The following is a 21,134-nucleotide window of genomic DNA, read 5'->3' on the forward strand; positions in this document are numbered from 1 at the left end:
CAGTCTATTCAATAGTCCAAACCCATTTGAAAACACAAAACTCTAAATTTGCTTGTTAATTTGTGTTTTTGATAGCGTTGGCTGTTACACGCCATGATGGATCCCGAGTCATTTTGTCCCTTCTTCCACTCCATACCGTACCTGTGTACCAAAACCATGGCATATCAGTTTAGTTTTCTTTAGCTATTTTGATGAAATATAGACATAAAACACTGAAATTTACTTTATTTAGATATTTTTCCAGAGGAGTTATTACTGCACGCTTTTCTTAATTTGTGTTGACCCTTATGGAACTGGACAGATTGACACTCATAATTAAACCAAATTAACTGAGTCATGACTGGCTAGTAGATCTTTTCTTGTAGCAATGACGCTACATTTCCTTAAAGTAGACTATGAGTCTAGAAAATTACCCATTGTCTAGGAAATTCAAACTGAAGCATAGCTGGTACGAAATTCGTTTTGGAGCCCCCAATGGAGGCTGAACCCCAAATAAACCTCTGGTACAAAACACCCAAAACTATAAAGGTGGCGAGGGGACCAGATGATCAGAACCCACAAAATTTACCAACTTGAAACCTGAACACTTTAGTTTATCAGATCTGGGGGTAGCAGAGAATCTAAATGTTGATGAAATCGTGACGATTACTTTAATACTGTCCTCTTTATCAGAGACCCTTTGTAAAGTCAGGGTCCCTCAATCATTAGGTCAGATTCCCTGAGTGGGGTCAGTATTTTATCCAGTACTGGGCAGATTTTCTTAATGTCAGATGAAAATGTCCTCCCTCTGCAAAGCTCTTTAAATCAACTGTATGTAACCCAAACCTACTACAAAGGAATCTATTTTTCTGCACATCTTCCGAGTTTATTCTGAACAGCTCAAGCACTTAGCTCAATATTAAACAACAAAAACAAAAAAGAGAAAATAGCAAAGAGCGCATTTGAAACAATTGTACAACCCCCCCCCCCCCCCCCAAAAAAAAAAAAAAAAATGAAAATGACATTATATACAGTATGCCATACTCCCTTCTTGCTTAGATGCTTTTTCTTTAAACATGCTCTACTGACGGTAGAGGTTACTTACAGTGGACCCATTGGTTGATGCTCTAGTTTGAAGCCTAACTGGAGAAACTAAACGGAAACACGGCTGCCATGTAAACGAGCGAAAGCAAAGTCTTAACATTTTAGTGCTGGGGAAATTGACATACATTATACTTATTTTAAAGTGGAAAAAAATATATAAAAAAAAAACCAACCTGTTTCATGACTTTTTACTCGTCACCATTTCCTAAGATGTTATATAAGTTCCACACGTCACATAGGTGGGCGTTTTGAGTTCTTGACTGGCTACACCAAGCCAAACGCCTATTGTAAAAACGATACGTTCAAGTTCACTCTATGTCTGAAGTCCACATGAAAGATGTTCATGCAATGCAAGACTGAGAAAAAAAAAAAAAAAAAAAAAAAGACCTGGCTCAACCTAAGCCAGGTCTACAGCTCCTTTAGCAGGTGCTAGAGCGACATTAGCAGTAGGTTCACTTACTACTTTACACCCAGAAATGAAACTTTAAAAAGGGTGTGTGTGTGAGGTGTAAGTGACCACTTAAGACTTGCTCAGAATTTCACAGATCGGCTGAACTGGGTCATGAGCTACAGGCTTCAATCTGTCAAGTGCACTAAGATACAACACCTTCTAGCTCAGGTGCTTAGAGGCCACTTTCCTTACGAACTGAAACCCACCACTCATGAACCTTTAATGCCTTGCGGTCAGACCTCAGCCGAAGTCAGAGTAACGCAGAAGAATTGAGTTTTAACTTCAGAAAAAGAGAACATCCTGAGACACTAATCCTCCGTGCCTGATTTATATGCCTAGGCTGTGATGCTAGCAACAATCAAAGGCACATGTCATGAAATGGACTCAAAGGTGTCCCCTACGCACTCAGGTATCAGTGAAGGGCATTATAGACTGCTAAAATGAAAACAATTTGGACTTTCCTTTAGAACGGTTTGCTCAAGAGTTGCATCGAATGAACTGTTTCTGGTAAGTTGGCCAAAAAGGTCACCTCTAGACGTGCGGGATTCCTAACAAAAGGCTTCGCCAGATCCATTTATAGTCTCTTCGCTTCGCTCTTTGTTATGCATAATTTTTTTTTCTTTCTATAAAACTGTATCAACTCTACAGTTACGGTAGATGCATCTAGAAAAACGACAACATATTTTTCAATGAGAACGAGCAAAAAAAGGATAGTTAACGGTTTCTGAAGTGTTTGTGTTAAATAATAAAAAGCCGACCGATTCACAGTTAAGCCTTAACATTTCTTGAGTGCTTTCGTAGACACTAACTGTTTAACACCTAATCTGTTTTTTTTTTCCTTAAATCATAAAAGCGAGAAAAAAAATCCTATATTAGCCCATTTTCATTATTGCAGTCATTTTGAACTGAGAACTTTAATAGAAAAAAAAATGACAGGAAATTAACTTTTAAGGCTTTCTCGCCGGCTAAACGCATCGCTTTCATGCAAATCATTAACAAAAATCTGTGAATACAACGTTAAAATGCGTCATTACAGTTCAAAGACATCACATTGTTTTAACCTTCATTATGGGGAAAACTCTTGGGAGGGAGGGGGGGACTTCTTTAATTTTTAAAAAACAGCCATTTTCTCCCATGAAGAATCACAGAATCTCCATTACACGTCAATATGCTGATGACCGTTTGCTTAAAATGAGCTAAATTTACACACAAGGAACATAAACCCAAGGCACAAACATAAAAGGAGCCTCATAATGACTGAAAAACAAGAAGCTCACACAGTTTCTGAAAAAAATCACAGGCACATAATGACTGCTTCACTGACTCTCTCGTAGCTGTACAAAAAAAACGGTCTCGTTTGCGTCGAGATGCAGCCAAAATGTGACGTTTTTAGAAAACGTAAACAGGAAAAGGGATAGTTCACAAATATGCTGGATAACCAGAAGGGGGTAAAACCTCAACCAAAACAACTGATATTTCATCTACAGCTAGACAAAAAGATGTATACATGACTAGACTCGGTGAATTGATAAGTTCTGTCCTGTTTGAGCTATTCCACCTGCCCTCGACTTAAACTGACTTGTTTAATCTAAGTGAATGGAATGAGAAAACAAAGTAAATGCAGGTTGGAGCCTTCATCTGACAGCTCTTTAGTACCACCCTGTGAATCAGTGCAGCAGAGTCAAAACCAGTGCAGGTGTGCTGCGGTGAAGCCGTATCACAGCACAGGCACTGCTTGAATAGTCTACTTTACAGGTTGGAGCCATAAGTCAGTGGTTTTACCTTTTTTCTCATATCACAAGACGGGTGGAGCATTTCTTTTACACAGTTGTTCAACTCGCCTGTTGGAAGTTACCGCTGCGTCTCAGTTTGCTTTTGAACAAATGAGTCGGACCAAAGTGGCTCACGTGTAAGTCAGAATCGTGTTTGACCGTTTACAGTATTTAGGTATCAGAGGAAATGCGGGTCTTTTAAATAACAGCATGATGTAGAGCCTTGCTTCAGGAGTGCATACCTGTTTTGTATGTCAGTGTCAAAAAGGTACAAAATAAAAGTGCCATCTGCAAAACATTCCCCCCCCCGCAACCACACATCTCCCACATGTACAAGTTATTGGTGGTGACACTTAAAATCTCTGATCCGCTACTCTGTCGGACCGAGAATTGTAATAAATCTGGTCTCGTGTTGCAGCTGGCTTTGAAATGTTGGATTCTGGGAGTTTTAGACAACCAAAACCTATTTCTGTACCGGAGGGGAAAACACAGCGAAGACGGATCATTTCTATAATTCTCCTCTACCAGTAAAAATGTAGACGTTTACGTAGAAGAAACCTTGCTGAGCGGCTAAAGTCACTCCCGCAGGTTTCTGCTGTCGTCTTCGTTCGTGTACGTTTCTGTTTCCTCGTGGCAGTGAGCCTGAACGGGCCGGGAGAAAAAACATTTGAGATTTCGATGAAGTGAATCGGGATCTTTATTCCAGCTAATTTTTCTGTGACGGAGGAGCTTTTATCAAAACTCTTCTTCTTCTTCTTTTTTCAAAAAAAAAAACGGTCCACCTTCCTTAACTCCAGAGAGGAAGAGGAGACGACACCAGGCAGGAACAGAGCGAACCAGCAGAAACCAGACCACCTCTGGTTCAAGACGTCACTAAGTGTTTCCATGCTGATGGAAATGTGTGTCCTCTTGTGTGTGACAAAGACAGGAAAAAGAAAAAAAAAACGCCAGATTGTAGGGTGGTGTATGAGAAGTTGTGTGTGTGTGTGTGTTTGGGAAGGTCCTCCATCGGTGGATCTACGACACGCCGTTCACCAGCGCCGGAGCGTCCTGTTTGTCCTTCTTCATCACTCGATCTCTGATGGGTCTCTGATGATGATGACGAGGCTGGCCCTCGCCTCCGACGCCGATGCCGCTCTGGGATGAGGAAGGCCCACCTCCCCCTCCCCCTCCTCCTCCTCCTCGCCCAGCCGACGAATGCTGCACGCTGCGCTCGTTTCCATCCACACGAATCTGCGGGGTGAAAGAACATTAAATCTGCTGCCGCCCTCTCGTTTGTTAAACAATTAAAGTAGAGTGGACTTTTTAATTATTCCTACCCCTTTACATTTTCACCTGTCTTCATGTTACAGCCACAAACTTTAAAGTGGTGTGCTCTGATTTTAGACAATGCAGCAAGATAAAGTAGTTCCTAATCGTGAGGAAAACAATATCCAATTAAATTTTATTTATATAGCACCAATTCATGAAACATGTCATCTCAAGGCACTTTCCAAAGTCAAATTCAATCAGATTATACAGATTGGTCAAACAGTTTCCTATATAAGGGATATTGTTATCTTTTCACAACTAAAAAACAAACAGAGCGGTGTACGTCTATATTTAGCCCGTTTGCACCATCAGCTACAGCTGAAGAAGAATGCAAGGATCCACACCAAAGTGATGCTGAAGAATATGGACCATGCCAGCGGCAACAAGGCAGACGGTCCAGCCGACACCGTGTGAAGCTGGGTTTCGTGGATGCCGAGTAAGGATGTAAACTAATAATCGACTTGATCAAATGTTGATTAATGGTTTATTAGATTAAAATTTGTTCCGTTTGATTAACTGATAACGCCCGCTTAGGAGGAACTTCTTTCATCGTTGTAGAGCTGTTGCCTTCCAGAAGGGGGCGCTGCTGCTCACCCTTAAACGGAGCCAGACCATAATAGCTGTAACATAAATAATCAGTATGGAGGCAAAGATAGGATGGTGAAGACCCCAACAAAGTCTGTTGTGGGATTACTGTACACCGTTTCTTGACGGCCGGGAAGCAAAATGCTCTTTATGCGCTTCTGTTAATATATATATAAACACTTGACGAGCTCCTTACGTTATAATAAGGTGACCAGACGTCCCTGATTTCAGTGTTGAATGGACGAGAACAACAACAAGAGCTATTGTGGTGGATGGTCGTGCTGCTGACAGCGTCACAGAGTAGCACAAGAAGAGCCGAGCACACAGTCGCTCTTCTGCTATTGGTTGTATTCAGCCTCTCAGGGATATTTGAAGTTGTTACTTTTATGGTTTGTTTAAACCGTTAGCTTAAATGTTACGCTGTCTCTAAATGATAGATTTACATCTCTCGGTTTATGGGGGGGGGGGGGTGTTAAGTGTTTCACATATTTTATTCTTGTCATCTTATTTTCTTCTATTCAGTCACCTAATAAATTCATGTTATGTTCAATTTCTATAAATATACTTAAGTTTAATAAGGTGCGAGAAAACCACATATTTGGTTAATTCAGTCAAAATTTGACACAGCTGCCACAAACAAGTGTTCAAATATAATAAAATTCCTTTTTTATTTAATATATTGTAAAAATCTTGCCTCTCGTGTTATGAAAAGACTCTGGTAATACAAGAGAAAAGACATGTTTTTAGGAAAATGGCAGCTTGTCAATTAATCGTTAATCGATTGATGAGATCAATAAACTTTAGACAAAGTCATTAATGGATAACTTGAGGAAGACCTGGGGGGTTCTGTTTTGTGGGTCAAATGAAATAAACACTATAACACAGGGACGCAGCCTTCATTTGGTGTAAAAGAAAGGAGACGCTTTAAATGATTCAACAAATATGAAACACGAAGCTCAAACTAAGTTGAAAGAAACTACAGAAAGCCTCTTTACCAGAGTGGAAAATATAACAGAGCCTCATCCTGGACCTTCCTTAGACCCTCGTCTTTCGTCTTGTTATCAAGTATTAATATTTCAGTTACTAATACTGTATAAATAAAATGATTTTATTTTACATAAACACAACTATCTGGACCTTGCATCATTCTCCCTCCGCTTCCCAACTTTGTGTTCATCCATCGTGTAAACAGCCAATGAGAACATGTTTGCAGACCACTGCACATGCATCTTACAAAGACTTTCATTTTTAGCCTCTGATGCAAAGTTCAAAACTAGAAAATCAACAACAATGACTACTTTTGCACATATTTGTAACTACCCACTGGTGAACCAATGAAAACATGAATCTGGCAAACTAATATCAAACTGGCCAATCCAAACCGGTTGCACAGCGTGACAAAAACCCAAGTTTTTTTTTAAGCAGACTAAGGAGAAATTAAGTATTGTGCTTTGACTGACAGCACCAGGAATCTGCATCTATTGTTATAGTCACGTATCACACAGAAGGTTCATTTAGAGCTAAATATACCGCAACCTCTAAAATTAAAAACACGATTCTAAAAGCATTCACGTCATTAAGCCAGGTGTGATATTAATTATCTAGTGACAATCTGGAGTAAACCAGAAAATAAAATCAGAATCAGATTCCAGTTGGACTCCCAACCTCCAGAGTGTGATAAAAGGATGATTTGAAGCTGAGGTGAGGTCGAGCGACAGAAAGACAATGTCGTCAGGATAGCCTTGTGGCGACTACAAAACCAATGAGCAACACATACGGACCATGCACTTTACAGCTGCTTACTTTTCAACCAGTCGAAGCCTGGGGCTGATTTTAACTGAGAACTAGACTAGGTATAGGCAGATGAGTTTTAAGGAGAAACCCTGCTGGACAGCCCAGCATCTATCACACTCTAGGTCTGCTTATTCCCATTCACGGGAATAATCAGATGTGACTGTCAGTAAACGGTAGAGGAGTGCTTTGTCCAGGAAATCCAGCAGTGGAGGAGATTAATGGCTCTGATATCTGCAAGTGTTCACCTGTAGAGTATCTTCCGGGCCTCTCGGCTTAGAGTCTCTTACATGACGAGGTCTTGGCTCGCCCCACTGCAGCTCGTCACCTAACCGATACAAAAAGAAATCATTTTAACAGAAAAGAAAACATGAAATGTGTATGAATGTTAAAAAAAACCCACCCAGCACAGCTTTTTAACGTAAACATTTACATTTTTGCTACTTCTCAGGGAGTGTTTATCTGGCAGACTCAGTATTTTCATATTGATCTGTACACGGATGTGTTCCAGTTGTCTTCGCAGGTCGAGGAACGCACCATGACGGCTACTTTACGTAAACTCTGAGCCCATGTCTCACCAAAAACGTAATTACAGTTACATAATGACAACAAAGATATAGAAACAGCAATGCTGGTTGAGGCGACAGCATAAGGCTTGCTGACAATCCCAGCCCCTCACCTTTGTATCCTCCCCCTCCTCTGCCTCGCCCTCCGCGGCCCCTGAGGCCTCCGCCCCCGGCTCTTTTCCTCCCGTCTGCTCGTCTGGGCAGGGACCCGCCTCCTGTCATCAGATCCTCGGTGGGAGCCAGGGACCAGTCGCTGAGTTCTTCCCTGTGGTCCGACTCCGTCTCCGAGGCGTTGGACGCCTCCGAGTTGGTGCCTGTGGAATTGAAGGTGAGAGCGCGTGTCGGCTTCGCACTGCTACGGTTTGACGGCTCGGCACATGAGAACGGGAGGAATTAAAGTGAACGTACCTGAGGTGAAGGCCGCCCCTCCCCCTCTGCGGCCTCGCCCTCCCCTTCCTCCCGCGTAGGGCTTTCCTCCTCCTCCTCTGCCCATCCCCATCCCGTTATCGAACACGTAAGATTTGTCTTTGGGGTTCCGGGGGCCTGTCCCCGCTCCTCCGCCCCCACCTCCTATTTGTCTGAGCTGCTCGTCAATCTGGAGGCGCTCCAGGCGCAGCTGATCCACCTCCTATAGGACACCGACACAAGAAGTCCGTGTGAGGAAACGGTCTGGTGTTCTCCGTGCGTCGTACAGCATCAGTCTGGCTTTTGGCATGCGCAGAACGCTGCAGCACAAACCTTGAGGTAATTCAGGTGGTAGTCCAGGAGCACGGTCGCGTTGGAAATACTCTCTTTGGTCCCCACAAACACAAACGGCACCATTCCCTGAAGAACAACACCAAACACGGTTTGAAATTTGTTGCTGATGTCTGTTGTAATGATCCTTTTAGTAAGCCAGTACGGTACCGATTACTGGGATAAATAATTGGCCCGATCTGCAGATATTTATCTTAAGTATTTTAACTTATTTTATGACACTAAAACACATGAAAAAGAATACGCAAGTAAACGATGGCAAACGCTCTCAAGTCATTTTCATCTTTTTTTTTTACTTAATGGAGATATTGTCATACCGTAATATGTGCGTAAATAAGTATCGTTCTCTGCACTGTTGTCTAGTCTGAATTTTTGATATTGTGCCCGAACTACTCTATAATCTTGTCATTTTCTCCCTGACTGACCTCCTCCGCTGCAGCCGCCGCAGCCGCAGCCACCGAGGGCTTCTTGTCGTTCTCGGGCTCGATCCGGACCCTCACCACGCCGGATTTATCGACCACTTCCTGGATCAGTTTGCCGTTCTTGCCGATCACCTTTCCTGAGGGGGGCAGATCCCGTCAGCGGCAGGAGAAAGCACGATTTGAAGAAAAGAATCGTGGGATTGTCTCAGTATGCTCACCGACTAAGTTTCGCGGAACCTTGATGACGTCTTCAGAAAACTCCAGGTAACTCCTAGCTATTCGGACAGCATCCTGGTCCTGGGGAAACAGGCAGAGAGAAAGGGTTTGGTGCAATTTTTGCAACTTGTTAGTGTGAGAACTTGATTTGGAACAACAGCCCTCCTACCTCGCCGTATATGTGGAAGGTGCACGTCTCTTCGTCCAGGTCGATGTTGGTGACTCCGGGAACTTTGCGCGCTTGCTGGATGTTGGCCCCGTGGGTCCCGATGGCCAGGCCCATTAAATCGTCCCGGACCACGAACTGTTCGTGAAAGCGGGACGCCAGCTGCCTGGAACTCTTAGGTACCACACAGCGCAGAGAAAAACAAAAGTTACTTCACAGCTTTCCCTTTTCTGGGCATCCATTTAACGCTAGCGTTACGGCCACAACCTTTTTGCTGCATTTATTAGACTTTTAGAAAAATTAACACCCTGATGAAGTAGAAGGAAAAGGATCCATGATTTTTGACTAAAGACACACTTTTAGAAACACATTCCACTGTAATTCTGCTAAAAGGCTTTAAGGTATGCTTTTGCACCCCCAGATGCTGGAAAATGTGTTCATCCTTTACAAAAAAATCTCAACATCAGTCTGGTAAGATGGAGAGATGCTGTGAACAGCAACTTTTAATTATGATTGTTAGTTGGACTCGGGTTTTGACTTAGACTGAGTCACATTAACTTTTGAGTTAGACTCTTTAGTTGTGGTTTTAGGGCCACTTTCCACCTGAAAAGTGAGCCGTCGCCTAAAGTCTTCTGTAGCCTCAAACAGGTTTTCTTCCCAGGTTTTCTTGTATTTGCTCCATTCCCCTTCCAAGCTGACCAGATATCCTGTTCCTTCTTACATAAGGCTCAGCATAACGCTCCCACCACCACGTTTCAGAGGAGATGGTGAGATCACACACAGATGGACTCAGTTTACTAATTAAGACATTTGATTTAGGGGTACCAGACTAAAGGGGACTGACAAAAAAAATGCACACCACACTTTCCAGATGTTTACTTTTTGTTTTCCTTCCACCAAAAAATTAAGCCCGACTACGTCTATTCATCACATACAATCTCCAGTAAATAAACAGATTTAGTCTTTGGAACCAAAATGGCCACGTTTCAAAGGCTGTGGCTAGTTTTTAAAGGGACAGTACCTCCAGCTGCCTGCTGGCCTCCTCGTTCCGCATCATGAGGGACAGTTTGGTGCGGAGGCTCCTGAAGTGCATGTCGCTCATCATGTTGGCCCGCTTTGCCGTGACCTCGTTCACCGACTGCAACGGCAATTAAAAGCCAGGTTCACTCAACAGGATGCGACTTCTAAAAGGATCTGTGTGGACAGGTGTCTAGAACCTGAGAACACTTAAAGATGTTCACGCACCAGGATGACCAGCTGCTTTTTCTCTGAGTCGTAGCTGACACTGAAGGCTCCGACGGCCTTCTTAAAGTCTTTGTGTGCCGACTCCTTGGAGCACCTGGAGAACAAACAGCCGTTATTTGCTTCGCGTAAAGGATTCTTTTTTCTTTTTTTCCTTGATATAATGATTAGTCCAGGCACTTAAAAACTAACACGGCAGCAGTGGTGTAAACCGGGCTTACATCTGTCGCAGATCTTCGGGGACATCCAGCCGGATCTTGATGAAGGTGTTTTTGGTGGCTGGTTTGTTTGGGTTGACTGGCCGTAACCGCTCCAGCGTCACGATCTCGTTCAGCGTGGCGTCGCAGGCAGCGTACTCTATCACATAAAACTGAAACAGAAAAAGGGTCCCGTGAGCTAAAAGGAAGATTTACAACATAAGAAAACAAAAACTGGCTGCTGGTCTAAACATTTCGCATAGAAAAAAAAAGGGCACATGAAGGCGACATATGGTTTGGGTTCCTCGGTTCTCATAGCATTTTCAGGCTTGCCACACATTCTAGATGAAGCCGGGACAGGAGCAAATAAGCTGAGGCATAAACCTCCTGGAAAAACACTAAATTGTAACTCTGAGGCACACTTTGCAGCAGATCAGACGCTTCTGTCGGCCTGCAGGAAGGGAAACCTCCTCCAGGCCTGATCTGCATTTAGCTCCAGCCATCATTCTGACCAGCTTCCCTAAACATGCTGAGGAAAATTAAACTGCAGCTATCAGAGCGAATGAAACTGAACAGGAATTTTTATTCTACAATGAAAAACATTCTTTCCTTTTTTCTATTTGTGCTGCTTTGCTTTGGCTCATCACAGATGACCCCTATTAAAATAAACAGCAGCTTGTGATCGTAACGTGAGAAAAAGGGTATGAATTCGTTCTCAAGGCGCTGCAGGATTCCATTTTACTGAATATTTTGGTTGGGGATAATGCTGGACGATAAATCGGTTTGATCAAATACTTTAAATTTATATTTTATTAAGATTTCGTTGTTTTTTTATTGGGATTTTATTTTGCCTATGCACTCATTGGGCTTCCATGAAGAAAATATATACGGTCAGGAAAATATATTGTAAAGAGAAAACTAATTTTACCATAAGACGAGACACTTTAATTTACCTATTTTTAAGTTAGTACGAAGCTGCACAAGTGAAGTCTGTTCTCAGCTCATTGTGTTAAACCACTAGCAGCAAACATTTAGTTAGATTTTCATCCATCTTTTTTTACAAGCCTGTTTCACAGCTTGTGTTTAGTTGCACTTTGAATTCGGGTCAACTCCCAGACGAAACGCTTGACATAAAAGTAAGTTTTTAAAATAATTTGATTTGTTTTTGTGAAGCGAAATGGAGGAAAAAAAAAATCTGGATTTAATCGGATTTGCTATAATAAAATTGGAGGTTTTATTTTCAAGTCGCCCAGCCCGAAGAGCAGCTAAGAAAAATGATTTGCATGTAATGTGTGGACGCAGCCATACCTCTCCTTTGACCATGCGAACCTTGGCCAGCCACCATCCACACGGCTCCTTGTCATTCGCCCTGGAGTACACCTGGCAACCACACACAGTTCACGGCTCAGTACGCTGTGTGCTGACTTTGATTTTGAAACTTTCTCACAAACACAGAGTTAGTCCCACCTCAACTTCATCGCTCTCGTTTATCTCTTTGCTGAAGCCCGTCGGAGGAGGGAAGCGCACGTCCTGGAACGGGATCTGACGCTCCGGCTGCCAGCTGGGACACACACACACACACACACACACACACACACACACGTTAGAAACAGCCTCTTTGGCCTGAGAAAGATTCCATTATGTTTGCCTATGATATTACTCACTTGTTTTCAAATGCCACAGAGACCGATCCCTCGTGGACGTCCTTCACGAAAGCCTGGGAGAACCAGAGCGATAAATAAAGCTTTACCGTGATGGATTGTTCTGGAGAAAAAGGCTCTGCCAACACTCCAAGTGATTCCCTACTAACAAGTTGGAGCATTAAGTCTGAATTAGGGTCGGCTGCTTCTCGTCACCATCCTAGGGCACATCTCAAAAAAACTAGACCGTTGCGTTAAAAGTGATACATTTTAGCCCGTCCTTTCAGAAAGTCAAACGCATATATTGTTGAGATCCATCACACGTGATGTAAAATCTCTTTTTATTTCTTGTAATGTTGATGATTATGGCTTCCAGGGGATCGGATGAATGGCGCCGATCCAACATTCTAATAAAGTACTTTTTTTTTTTTTTTTTACTAATATCATACACGGCGATACAGTTACAGTGATCTTCGTTTCTATGTTTGCTACACCGGTTGCGTCGTCACGATGAGCAAAAAGAGCAACACGGAGTAAAGCGGGGACCGGGCCAAGTCTGCTATTTGGAAACATTTCAAACTTCATACGCCAACAGGTCCGACTGCAGAATGCAATATCTGCAACTGTGACAGAGGGGGGTGGGCTGATAAAGTTGGACACCACAAACAAGGCAAGGTATACGGTTCATTCATTCAACAGCAGTATGGGCTCAGTATGGGTCGATACGCTATCGGATCAGAAAAAAAACGGGATCGGTGCGTCTCTACCACTGCGTCGGTGTTCAGGAAGCCCAGGTTGAGTTGATCTCTGCCTGCAGCTCGTCTGCCTTGTTGGGTCTGGTGTCTCTCATCTTCCTCCTAACAACAGCCCAGAGGTTTTCTATGGGTTCAGGTCAGGGGGGCTGCTGACCAATCAGGAACAGGAAGACCACGGTCACTAAACCAGCTTTTGGTTCCTTTGGCAGCGTGGGCAGGTACCAAGTCCAGCTGGAAAATAAAACCAGTATCTCCACACAGCTGGCCTGCAGAGGGAAGCATGAAGTGCTCTAGAACATCCTGGTAGATGCTGCACTGACTTAGCCTTGCCCTGCAAGCTGAATCCTCACAAACACACCAGAGTCCACCTTGTCCCTCTCGTGTCTCAACCATCCGAGAAGCGGCAGGAGTCGGCCGATCACGTCGCAGTATTACGGTGTAAAGACGAACCAACATAAACGTGGCAGCGCCGGAGGACGCACGTGTAGCCGCTGCTATCGCATCACAATCTATGAGTTCATCGTTGAAAGAAGAACAGAAAGAAATGCTCTGCGCATTTTCAGATGGCCAAGGACATTTCCATCTGACGCCGTGATTGGCTAAACCCTAACTTTGGTAAGGCGGGCACTTGTTGTCTCTTCAGCCAATGAGGTAGGAAAGATCTGCAGAACGTCCCTCCTTTCCCTGAATGGATCCGAGGGGAGCAGACCCAGACTGACAATGTGCAGAACGTAGAGGACAACACATTAGCAATCATGCTAGCCAGGTTAGCACCGACCAACGGCTTCAGAGAACACAGTGGACAGAAAACTACCCCCCCCCCCCCAAACCATCACTGGCTGTGGAAATCTCACACTGGACACTTCAAGCTACGTGGATTATGTGCTTCTCCGCCTTAAATCCCAAATGAAGTGAAGATTTTATTTTAATTTCTGAGACTGAATTCTGGGTTTTTATTACTTGTAAGGCATAATCATCAAACTTACAAGACACAAAGGCTTGGAATATATCACTATGTGTGATGCTTCTATACGAATTTCACTTTCTGAGATAACTGGGGGGTAAAAATGTCACACTTTTACACAATATTCTACTTTTTTTTTTAGCTGAACCTGTACATGCATGTGCACAAAGGGCCGCAAATTGGACCCATCCTGCCTGGAAGGGAAATCAGAGATTCAGAGTCCTGCCAGTGGAACAGCACCGGCCTTAAAGGCTTGGCGTCGGGGACGGATAAAAACCCAAGCTAAACCAAAAGCTTCCAACAAGTTCTCCAAACATTCAATTAAATCGTTCTGGGTTGCAGCAGCGTAGCGCGGGATCAGAGCTGGGGCGTCACACTAACCCAACCCAATGTCATGGTCATCTCAGACCACGCTCCGAGATACAAGATCTTCCACGAAACCACTACACCAAAAAGAAACGTACACATCTGTCCAAATCTGTACCCTTCAAGACAAGAGTGCTCTTCTCTCCCCCCTCCAAAAAAAAGGAGACTTTACTCTGTATCCCTTCGTGATGCAAGTGATGTCCAGAATCCACAGTGTGGCCAAAACGCATGGCCCTCCTGTCCCTCAGCCTCCAGCGGATCTCACAGACAGCTGGTCAGAAGGACTGCCGTCTTCAGTTCAGACTAAGGAGAGATTTCCCCATCATCAGCCTACAATCCAGCCCTGACCCCTTCACTCACACTTTGTAGTCGCGTCTCAGTGACATCTTTGTATTCTTCCCAGCAGCTTATTAAGTTAACGCTGCAACGTGGATCATGCTGGTTGCACATCTTTTTTTTTATATGAGATCGAGTCTAGAGAGTCCTTTCACCAGCAGTCCCGCTTATTATTGGCACCAGGTTGGTCCATTCCTCCTCTCTGGACATCAACGTGACAGCCCCTCCTGCCCATCACTTCAGCGCAGACCATCACGTAGACCAGCGGCCGCTCCGGTTTAAGCGGGGACGCGATCACAATGTGGACCGTAACAGGGTTCAACACACGGCGCTAGTTTTTTTTGTCTGCACCGACCAACCGACTATAGGTGGAGGCTGGCCACAGACACGGGAGGCCCCACATCCACCACCGGGCATCGCAGCGCTAGCTCTGCGCGCTTCTCTCTCTCTCTCTCTTTTTTGTTTTGTCTCAGGGAGCTTTTACGTTTAAGCAAAGTGTGGCGGCCGCCATGAAGCGGCACGTAAAGCTCGTTGCTTACCTTATAAAAGGCTCCGCTCGTCCCTCTCACCTCCACAACCAGCTCCTCCATGACGCAACTTGTCACAGCTCGCTAGCTAGCTAGCTAGCTAACTACCGTTAGCGACGTTAGCAGCTAGCAAGCTGGCTAGCCCGCTGCTAGCCGAGGCAGAGTTTCCAACCGGAGGCTTCGCTGCTTTGCCAAAGGACGCTGCCAGCTCGGTGCTAATGGAGGGAGGAGGAGGAGGGGGGGCTAAGCTAACCGTGTGCGACGGCGACGCTCTTCTCCGCTTTGCACCCGTCTATGGGCTCTGCATCTGTTTTCCCTCGACGTTTTTAATTCGGAACGAGAGAGCAAATGAACGGCGGGCTGCTGTCCAAGTTAGCCTGTGTAGTAGCGGGTTTATGTTAATGTTGTGTGATTAGTGAGGAAGCAGCTACTGCTGGCTGGCTGGCTGCATCTCTCCATCATGTGACGTCTCTTCCTTCTTCCTCGGCTGCCATCCGAGGCTGCTCACGCTAACGCCGTGCCTCTCACTGCTCTCCGCGGGTAACGAGGAGGAATGCACCCAAAGCAGATTACAAAGGAGTGGTTTTTTTTTTAAAATAAAACTTATTTCTGCCATTTACCACTAGTTTTATTCTTGATTAAATATAAATAACGCTCCAATACGTCATCCAATCACTGTGTTGACACCGCCATGGTGTTCAAACTGTGACCGTGCTGTGGTTTGACTGTCTTTTGCAATAGAGTGCTTTTTTTGTCTCAGTCATTTGCAAAGCAAATAAGAAGTTTATACGTGATCTAGAACTAAGAAGCCCAGGCAACCACAAAGATGCTCCAACCGCACTGACCTTTACTGTAGACACATAAGACATAAACATGTTCTTTGAGCATTATAAATCATTTTGAAACCTTATCCACCTTTAATGTGTTCAACTGGTAAACGAGCTGGACATACCTTTGATTTCCTGTTTGTTTGTTTTTTGTCTTGTTGATTAAAATCCTTATATTAGTGTGATTACTGAGAGAGTTTTTTTTTTATGCAACTAAGCTCATGCAATTTCGGCTCCCTAAAAAGGGAACGTACCTCGAAGGGGTCTGCAACCTGTGACTCTTTGGACGTTCCACAGTGGCTCTTAATAACTTTGGCTACAAATTATATTTTTATTATGTTATTTAAATGTAATAATGGTAATAAATGCAGGTTTTAGCAGTTTGTTCTTGGAATAATTGCTTTTAATTTTCACAACAGAATGATTCTAAAAGTGCCAGTAATATTTAATTTTAAATCAATATTTTTTCATTATGTTGGAAACTATGTTTTTTTTTACATCATTATCCACAAATATAAACATCCCATCCATCCTCTTTTTTTAAACCTCAAAATAGACATAAAATGGTGTTTCTTTAACGATGACAACATATTTCCTACAGTAGATCTTTATAAAAAATTATAACTTGTCTTTTTTCAAAAGGCCAGGAAAGATTTGTGGCTCTGGACGAGTTTAATTCACGTGGGCTGTAGGCAAAATGGCTCTTTAGACTGTAAAGGTTGCAGGCCCCTGCTCTAGATAGAATTGGGAATATATTAGTTTAATGAGACTGATACAGTAGTGAGATGCCAATCCATCTTAGCAATGAAAAGAAAGAGGAAAAAAATCAACAATAGCTTGAGAAAATGTGAAATAGGAGTGCAATGACAAAAACTGGAAAATTCTCTAAAGTGGATGAAAAGAAAAGACTACAAAAAGTAAGGGAGGCTGCCAAGGGTCAAGCAGCAACACTGAAGGACTCTGCCAAATACTTGTGTTCTCCCGTGACAAAAAAACTCTCCTTTTCTGTATTATTGAAGTGAGGAGTTGGATGTTAGAACACAGGCCTATTCTTCCACAGAAAACATCAAGGCCCGGATCAGTCCAATGCCATGTGCATGCATTATGGTCTGCTGAAACCAGACGTGAATCTGGCCAAAATTTTGAATGGCAAGCTGAACAATAAAACAACTCTGAACATTTGCGAAAGAACGGCACACCCATAATAAAACATAACGGTGGCAGCATCATGCTCTGTGGTTACTTTTCTTCAGATAGAACTGGAGGTTTTGTTGAGTTGAAAGAAATGATCAACGATCCAAAATACCAGTCTGTTTTGACACAAGGACTCCAGATTACTCTAAAGGCAGAAAATGGAAAATTGTTTTCTTTTTCAAAATCATTTGGGGCCAAGTAAACATCCAAATGAACACAACAAAGGACCTAAATAGGGGAAGATTAAAGTTTTGGAACGACCAGGCCAGTCCTGAGCTAAATCTGACTTAAGAAGACCGTGGACAAGATATACCCTCACTGTCGGATAAATGCGGAGAACATTTGGAAGGCAGAGGTGACAAATACAGTCAAAGTCAACATGTGTGATAGTGGTAGAGTTTTACAAAGGAAGCTTTAATGCTGAAATCAAATCAAACGGTTTAACAAAGTTTGAGTATAAGAGCATTCTTATGCATTGTGCCTTTTTTCTTTTCTTTTTTTTTTTTTAGTTGGATTGTACATGAAGGATGCCACGTAGTAGGCTGAAAAAGTTTGCACATTTTGTCATTTTTTCACATCCCTAGATCATCACCCATTTTTAAAAGGGTGTGTACATTTCAGTACAGTTGCTGTACGTAATGGATAGACTAATTACTGTTAGCAAGTTGATAATCAATACTTATATATCTAGTTTATGCATCAAAAAACTAAAGGAACATGTTGACAAAGAGAAGTTATAAATGCATTTTATGCATTTAATGAGATGTACCAAAAGTTGACACAGCCCACCACTGTATGTTTAAATATAGGGCAGCCATAATGGATTCTGCGGTCAGGACTCTTAAGAAAGCATTAACATCAGGGGACCTTCCTGTTTATTTCCCCAACCTGGGACTCACTTGAATCTAATTAGTTTTAGATGAAACAATGGCGATTCAACTGGCTCGTTTACTGCATTTTGATGCTAATCTGCCTATATTTTCCTAATTAAATTTTATTCGGCATTATAATATTCTAAGAGACAAAGTTTGGAGGAAAAACTGTATGATCTGATAGTTTTTTATTTTGAGTGGGAAAAGATAAATGGGATAAATTATTCCATGGTCATTTGCATTTTGCAACTTTTAAAAAATGGCGTCTTGTCTCCATAGCAACGTCTCTGAATCCAGGTGGACACACTGGTGGAGCTGGCCATAGATATCCATAATAAAGGCTAGATGTCTTACGGCGGAGTCTCAAACGTCATCACCGGCGGCCATCTTGCCTCAGGCAAGCTTTCTGGCGTGCTCTGTGGTACCTAATGTAAGGTGAGTGATCAGCACGAACACAAATACTCTTATCTCATTGAATTCTTGACGGATTTACAAACAGTTTGGTTTCTTACAAACGTTATGAACGTGGCTATAATTCTTGATGCATGAACATGTCAAAATTGCAGATTTTCTTGTTGAAAAATAACTTAATCATGCAGCATAGTTGCGCATCACGGCTACTTGCGCAAGTTATCAAGGCTGAGACCACTGGTCAATTATATAGGTTTTACTGACACCAATAACGATTGTATGACAATTACTCTTTGGTGTAAATTTGAGGGAAATCAATCTCACAATGGTCCAAAAAGATAAATGTTCCCCTAATTTCCCCATGGTTATTATAAATTATTTTAATATACCAACTCTTATTTCAGGATTTGTTGAGCGACGGGCTCTGAAGAAGCTGTCCTGTGATGTCTGTCGTGCCAGCTTGGTAACAGATGCTGCATCTGCCATCAAGGACCAGAGCTACCACCTGCTGAAGTTAAAAAACAATGGAAATCTGGTGATTCCATCAGAAGGCACAGTGATGTGGTCAGGACAGCAGAGTGGGTCATTCGTCAGACCTCATGTACCAGACGATCACAGCCTATCAAAGTGCTAGAGGTTGTGTACATTGTACGGAAGAGGATAGGGTCAGAGGATGTGTTTGTGCTCAGAGAGCACATCGGAGAAACACAGTATGGCATAGACAGCCACCACCATACGCTGTTAATGTTGGTTGTGTCCTTGTTTTTTAAGTTAAGGCTGCACCACATTGCCAAAATAACTAACCTTAGCTTACAGAGCAACAACATGCAACAGAAGCTCAATAAAACCGTCCTTTTCAAAGGGCATTAGCCAAGCTATGTTTTTTGGGTCATTTTTTAAATCTCTGTCTTCCATGTGTATACCATCACAGTAGTGTAGGTGGGGATTTCAACATGCTACATCTATATATACTTGTGAATGGGACTATTGTACCAATTTTAATAGCAAATAAATGTCACTTTTACAATGGTTTAAAAATAGGAACTTTTGTGTAATTACTCCTGATATATAATCCGAATAGTCTACATGAAACTTCAAAGTGTTACCTTTAATTTGAAACCTGGATTATGCTTCTACACCAAGAGGTTGCCACACAATAAGCCTTTTTTGTCAGTATTTCATATTTTATTATAACAGTAATATTCATATTATAAAAGTATGTATGTAAATATAAATAAATTAGAACTGTGGAATAATTAATCACACCCTAAAAAAAGTGTTTATATATATATATATATATATATATATATATATATATATATATATATATATATATATATACATACATATATATATATATGTGTATATATATATATGTGTATATATATACACACATATATATATATATATATGTGTATATATATATATATATATATATGTGTATATATATATATATATATATATATATATATATATATATATATATATATATATATATATATATATATATATATATATATATATCATGTTGCCATTGAGTTTTAATAGCATATATTGATTTAACATAAATACCTTGTGCATTTGTATATTTATTGCACCTGTATGTTCTATTCAATGTTCTTTTTATATGAAATTCCATGGTTATAATTATTCATAAGTGTGCAGTGTCATAACTACATGTCTGACTTTTGTTTAACAAACCAAACAGTTTGAGAATCGTTAGACAATTGAGGAAGTTATGGTTATTTAAGTACATGCGCCATTGAAACACAATGTTACGAATGAGCGAGCTGCCTGTGGCAAGATGGCCGCCACGTGCGGACGTCGACCCTCATTGGCCAGCAGCGCGGACGAGACATCTAGCCTTTATTATGGATATCTATGGAGCTGGCCGTCGACATCCTTCTGGAGAGGTGGGCCCGCTGTGAAGCCTGTGTTCTGATGCTGTGGTGAGGTGGAGGTTGTGGAGACTGCCACCCACCCACCGGGGGGCGCAACAACCAGACCAAGCCTGAGCACGGGATGCATGGATGGATGGATGGAAGGATGGATGACAACTTTTATTAGTTTGGAAAAGCTGAACCTAACGAAGGAAGCTAAACCGGAGAAACTTTCTTCAGCAATTTTATCTAAAGTCATGTTTGGGGATTCTTAACAGTATTACAGAAGAAGACCTTTACAAAGAAGATGGATACGATCCAAGAACATGAACGCTTACAAGCAGCCACATTGTCTCTTCAGGTTTATTAGTCTGAATCAAGTTATAAAATAAGGGGGGAAAAAAACACTGTTAAGGCTTGTGTTAAAAGAACAACAGTAAACTGCTATTTTACAGCACTTTCAGAATGACATTGTCAGAAACCAGTGAACCAACATGTTAAGATGACACTTGGAAAATGAATTTTGTTTCAGACCATACAAGCTATAGAAAAGACAAAAACTGTTACTGATCATGGGGGTAACAGCTGCCCTGTTTTCAAATATTATCATTTTTTTGGGGATAAATGGTGTGAAATGATTTTGACATCAATGACAAAGTCTTCAAACTAGGCCTCCCATCACACAATAAAAAAAAAAACCTTCTGCCTCGACTCCAGGGGGATGTTTAGATCAAAGAAAACTGGAACCCCCAGTGAGCTTCAGCTTACAGTTAGCGTCCCTCGTTTTTATATGAGGACTATGAA

At 42.2% G+C, this 21,134-nt stretch overlaps 1 protein-coding gene and 1 long non-coding RNA gene across 2 annotated transcripts; one reads left to right on the plus strand and one right to left on the minus strand.

The window, feature by feature from the left end:
• Positions 1-2,432: 2,432 nt before the first annotated feature.
• On the minus strand, positions 2,433-15,640 carry fmr1 (FMRP translational regulator 1). Its single transcript, XM_012864678.3, has 15 exons — positions 15,159-15,640; positions 12,223-12,275; positions 12,026-12,119; positions 11,867-11,938; positions 10,583-10,731; positions 10,365-10,458; positions 10,141-10,257; positions 9,123-9,293; positions 8,956-9,034; positions 8,741-8,874; positions 8,298-8,384; positions 7,968-8,187; positions 7,673-7,873; positions 7,242-7,321; positions 2,433-4,539 (listed from the first exon to the last, which is right to left on the minus strand). The coding sequence occupies exons 1-15, from the start codon at positions 15,207-15,209 to the stop codon at positions 4,324-4,326; spliced, it is 1,818 nt and encodes a 605-aa protein (XP_012720132.2). The 5' UTR covers positions 15,210-15,640; the 3' UTR covers positions 2,433-4,323.
• A 2,720-nt stretch (positions 15,641-18,360) lies between these two features.
• Positions 18,361-19,324, plus strand: LOC118557399. Its single transcript, XR_004927852.1, has 2 exons — positions 18,361-18,474; positions 18,855-19,324. It is a non-coding gene; the product is annotated as an uncharacterized LOC118557399 (long non-coding RNA).
• Positions 19,325-21,134: the final 1,810 nt, after the last annotated feature.

The sequence above is a fragment of the Fundulus heteroclitus genome, chromosome 23, assembly GCF_011125445.2.
Source record: "Fundulus heteroclitus isolate FHET01 chromosome 23, MU-UCD_Fhet_4.1, whole genome shotgun sequence".
Taxonomy (NCBI): Eukaryota; Metazoa; Chordata; class Actinopteri; order Cyprinodontiformes; family Fundulidae; genus Fundulus; species Fundulus heteroclitus.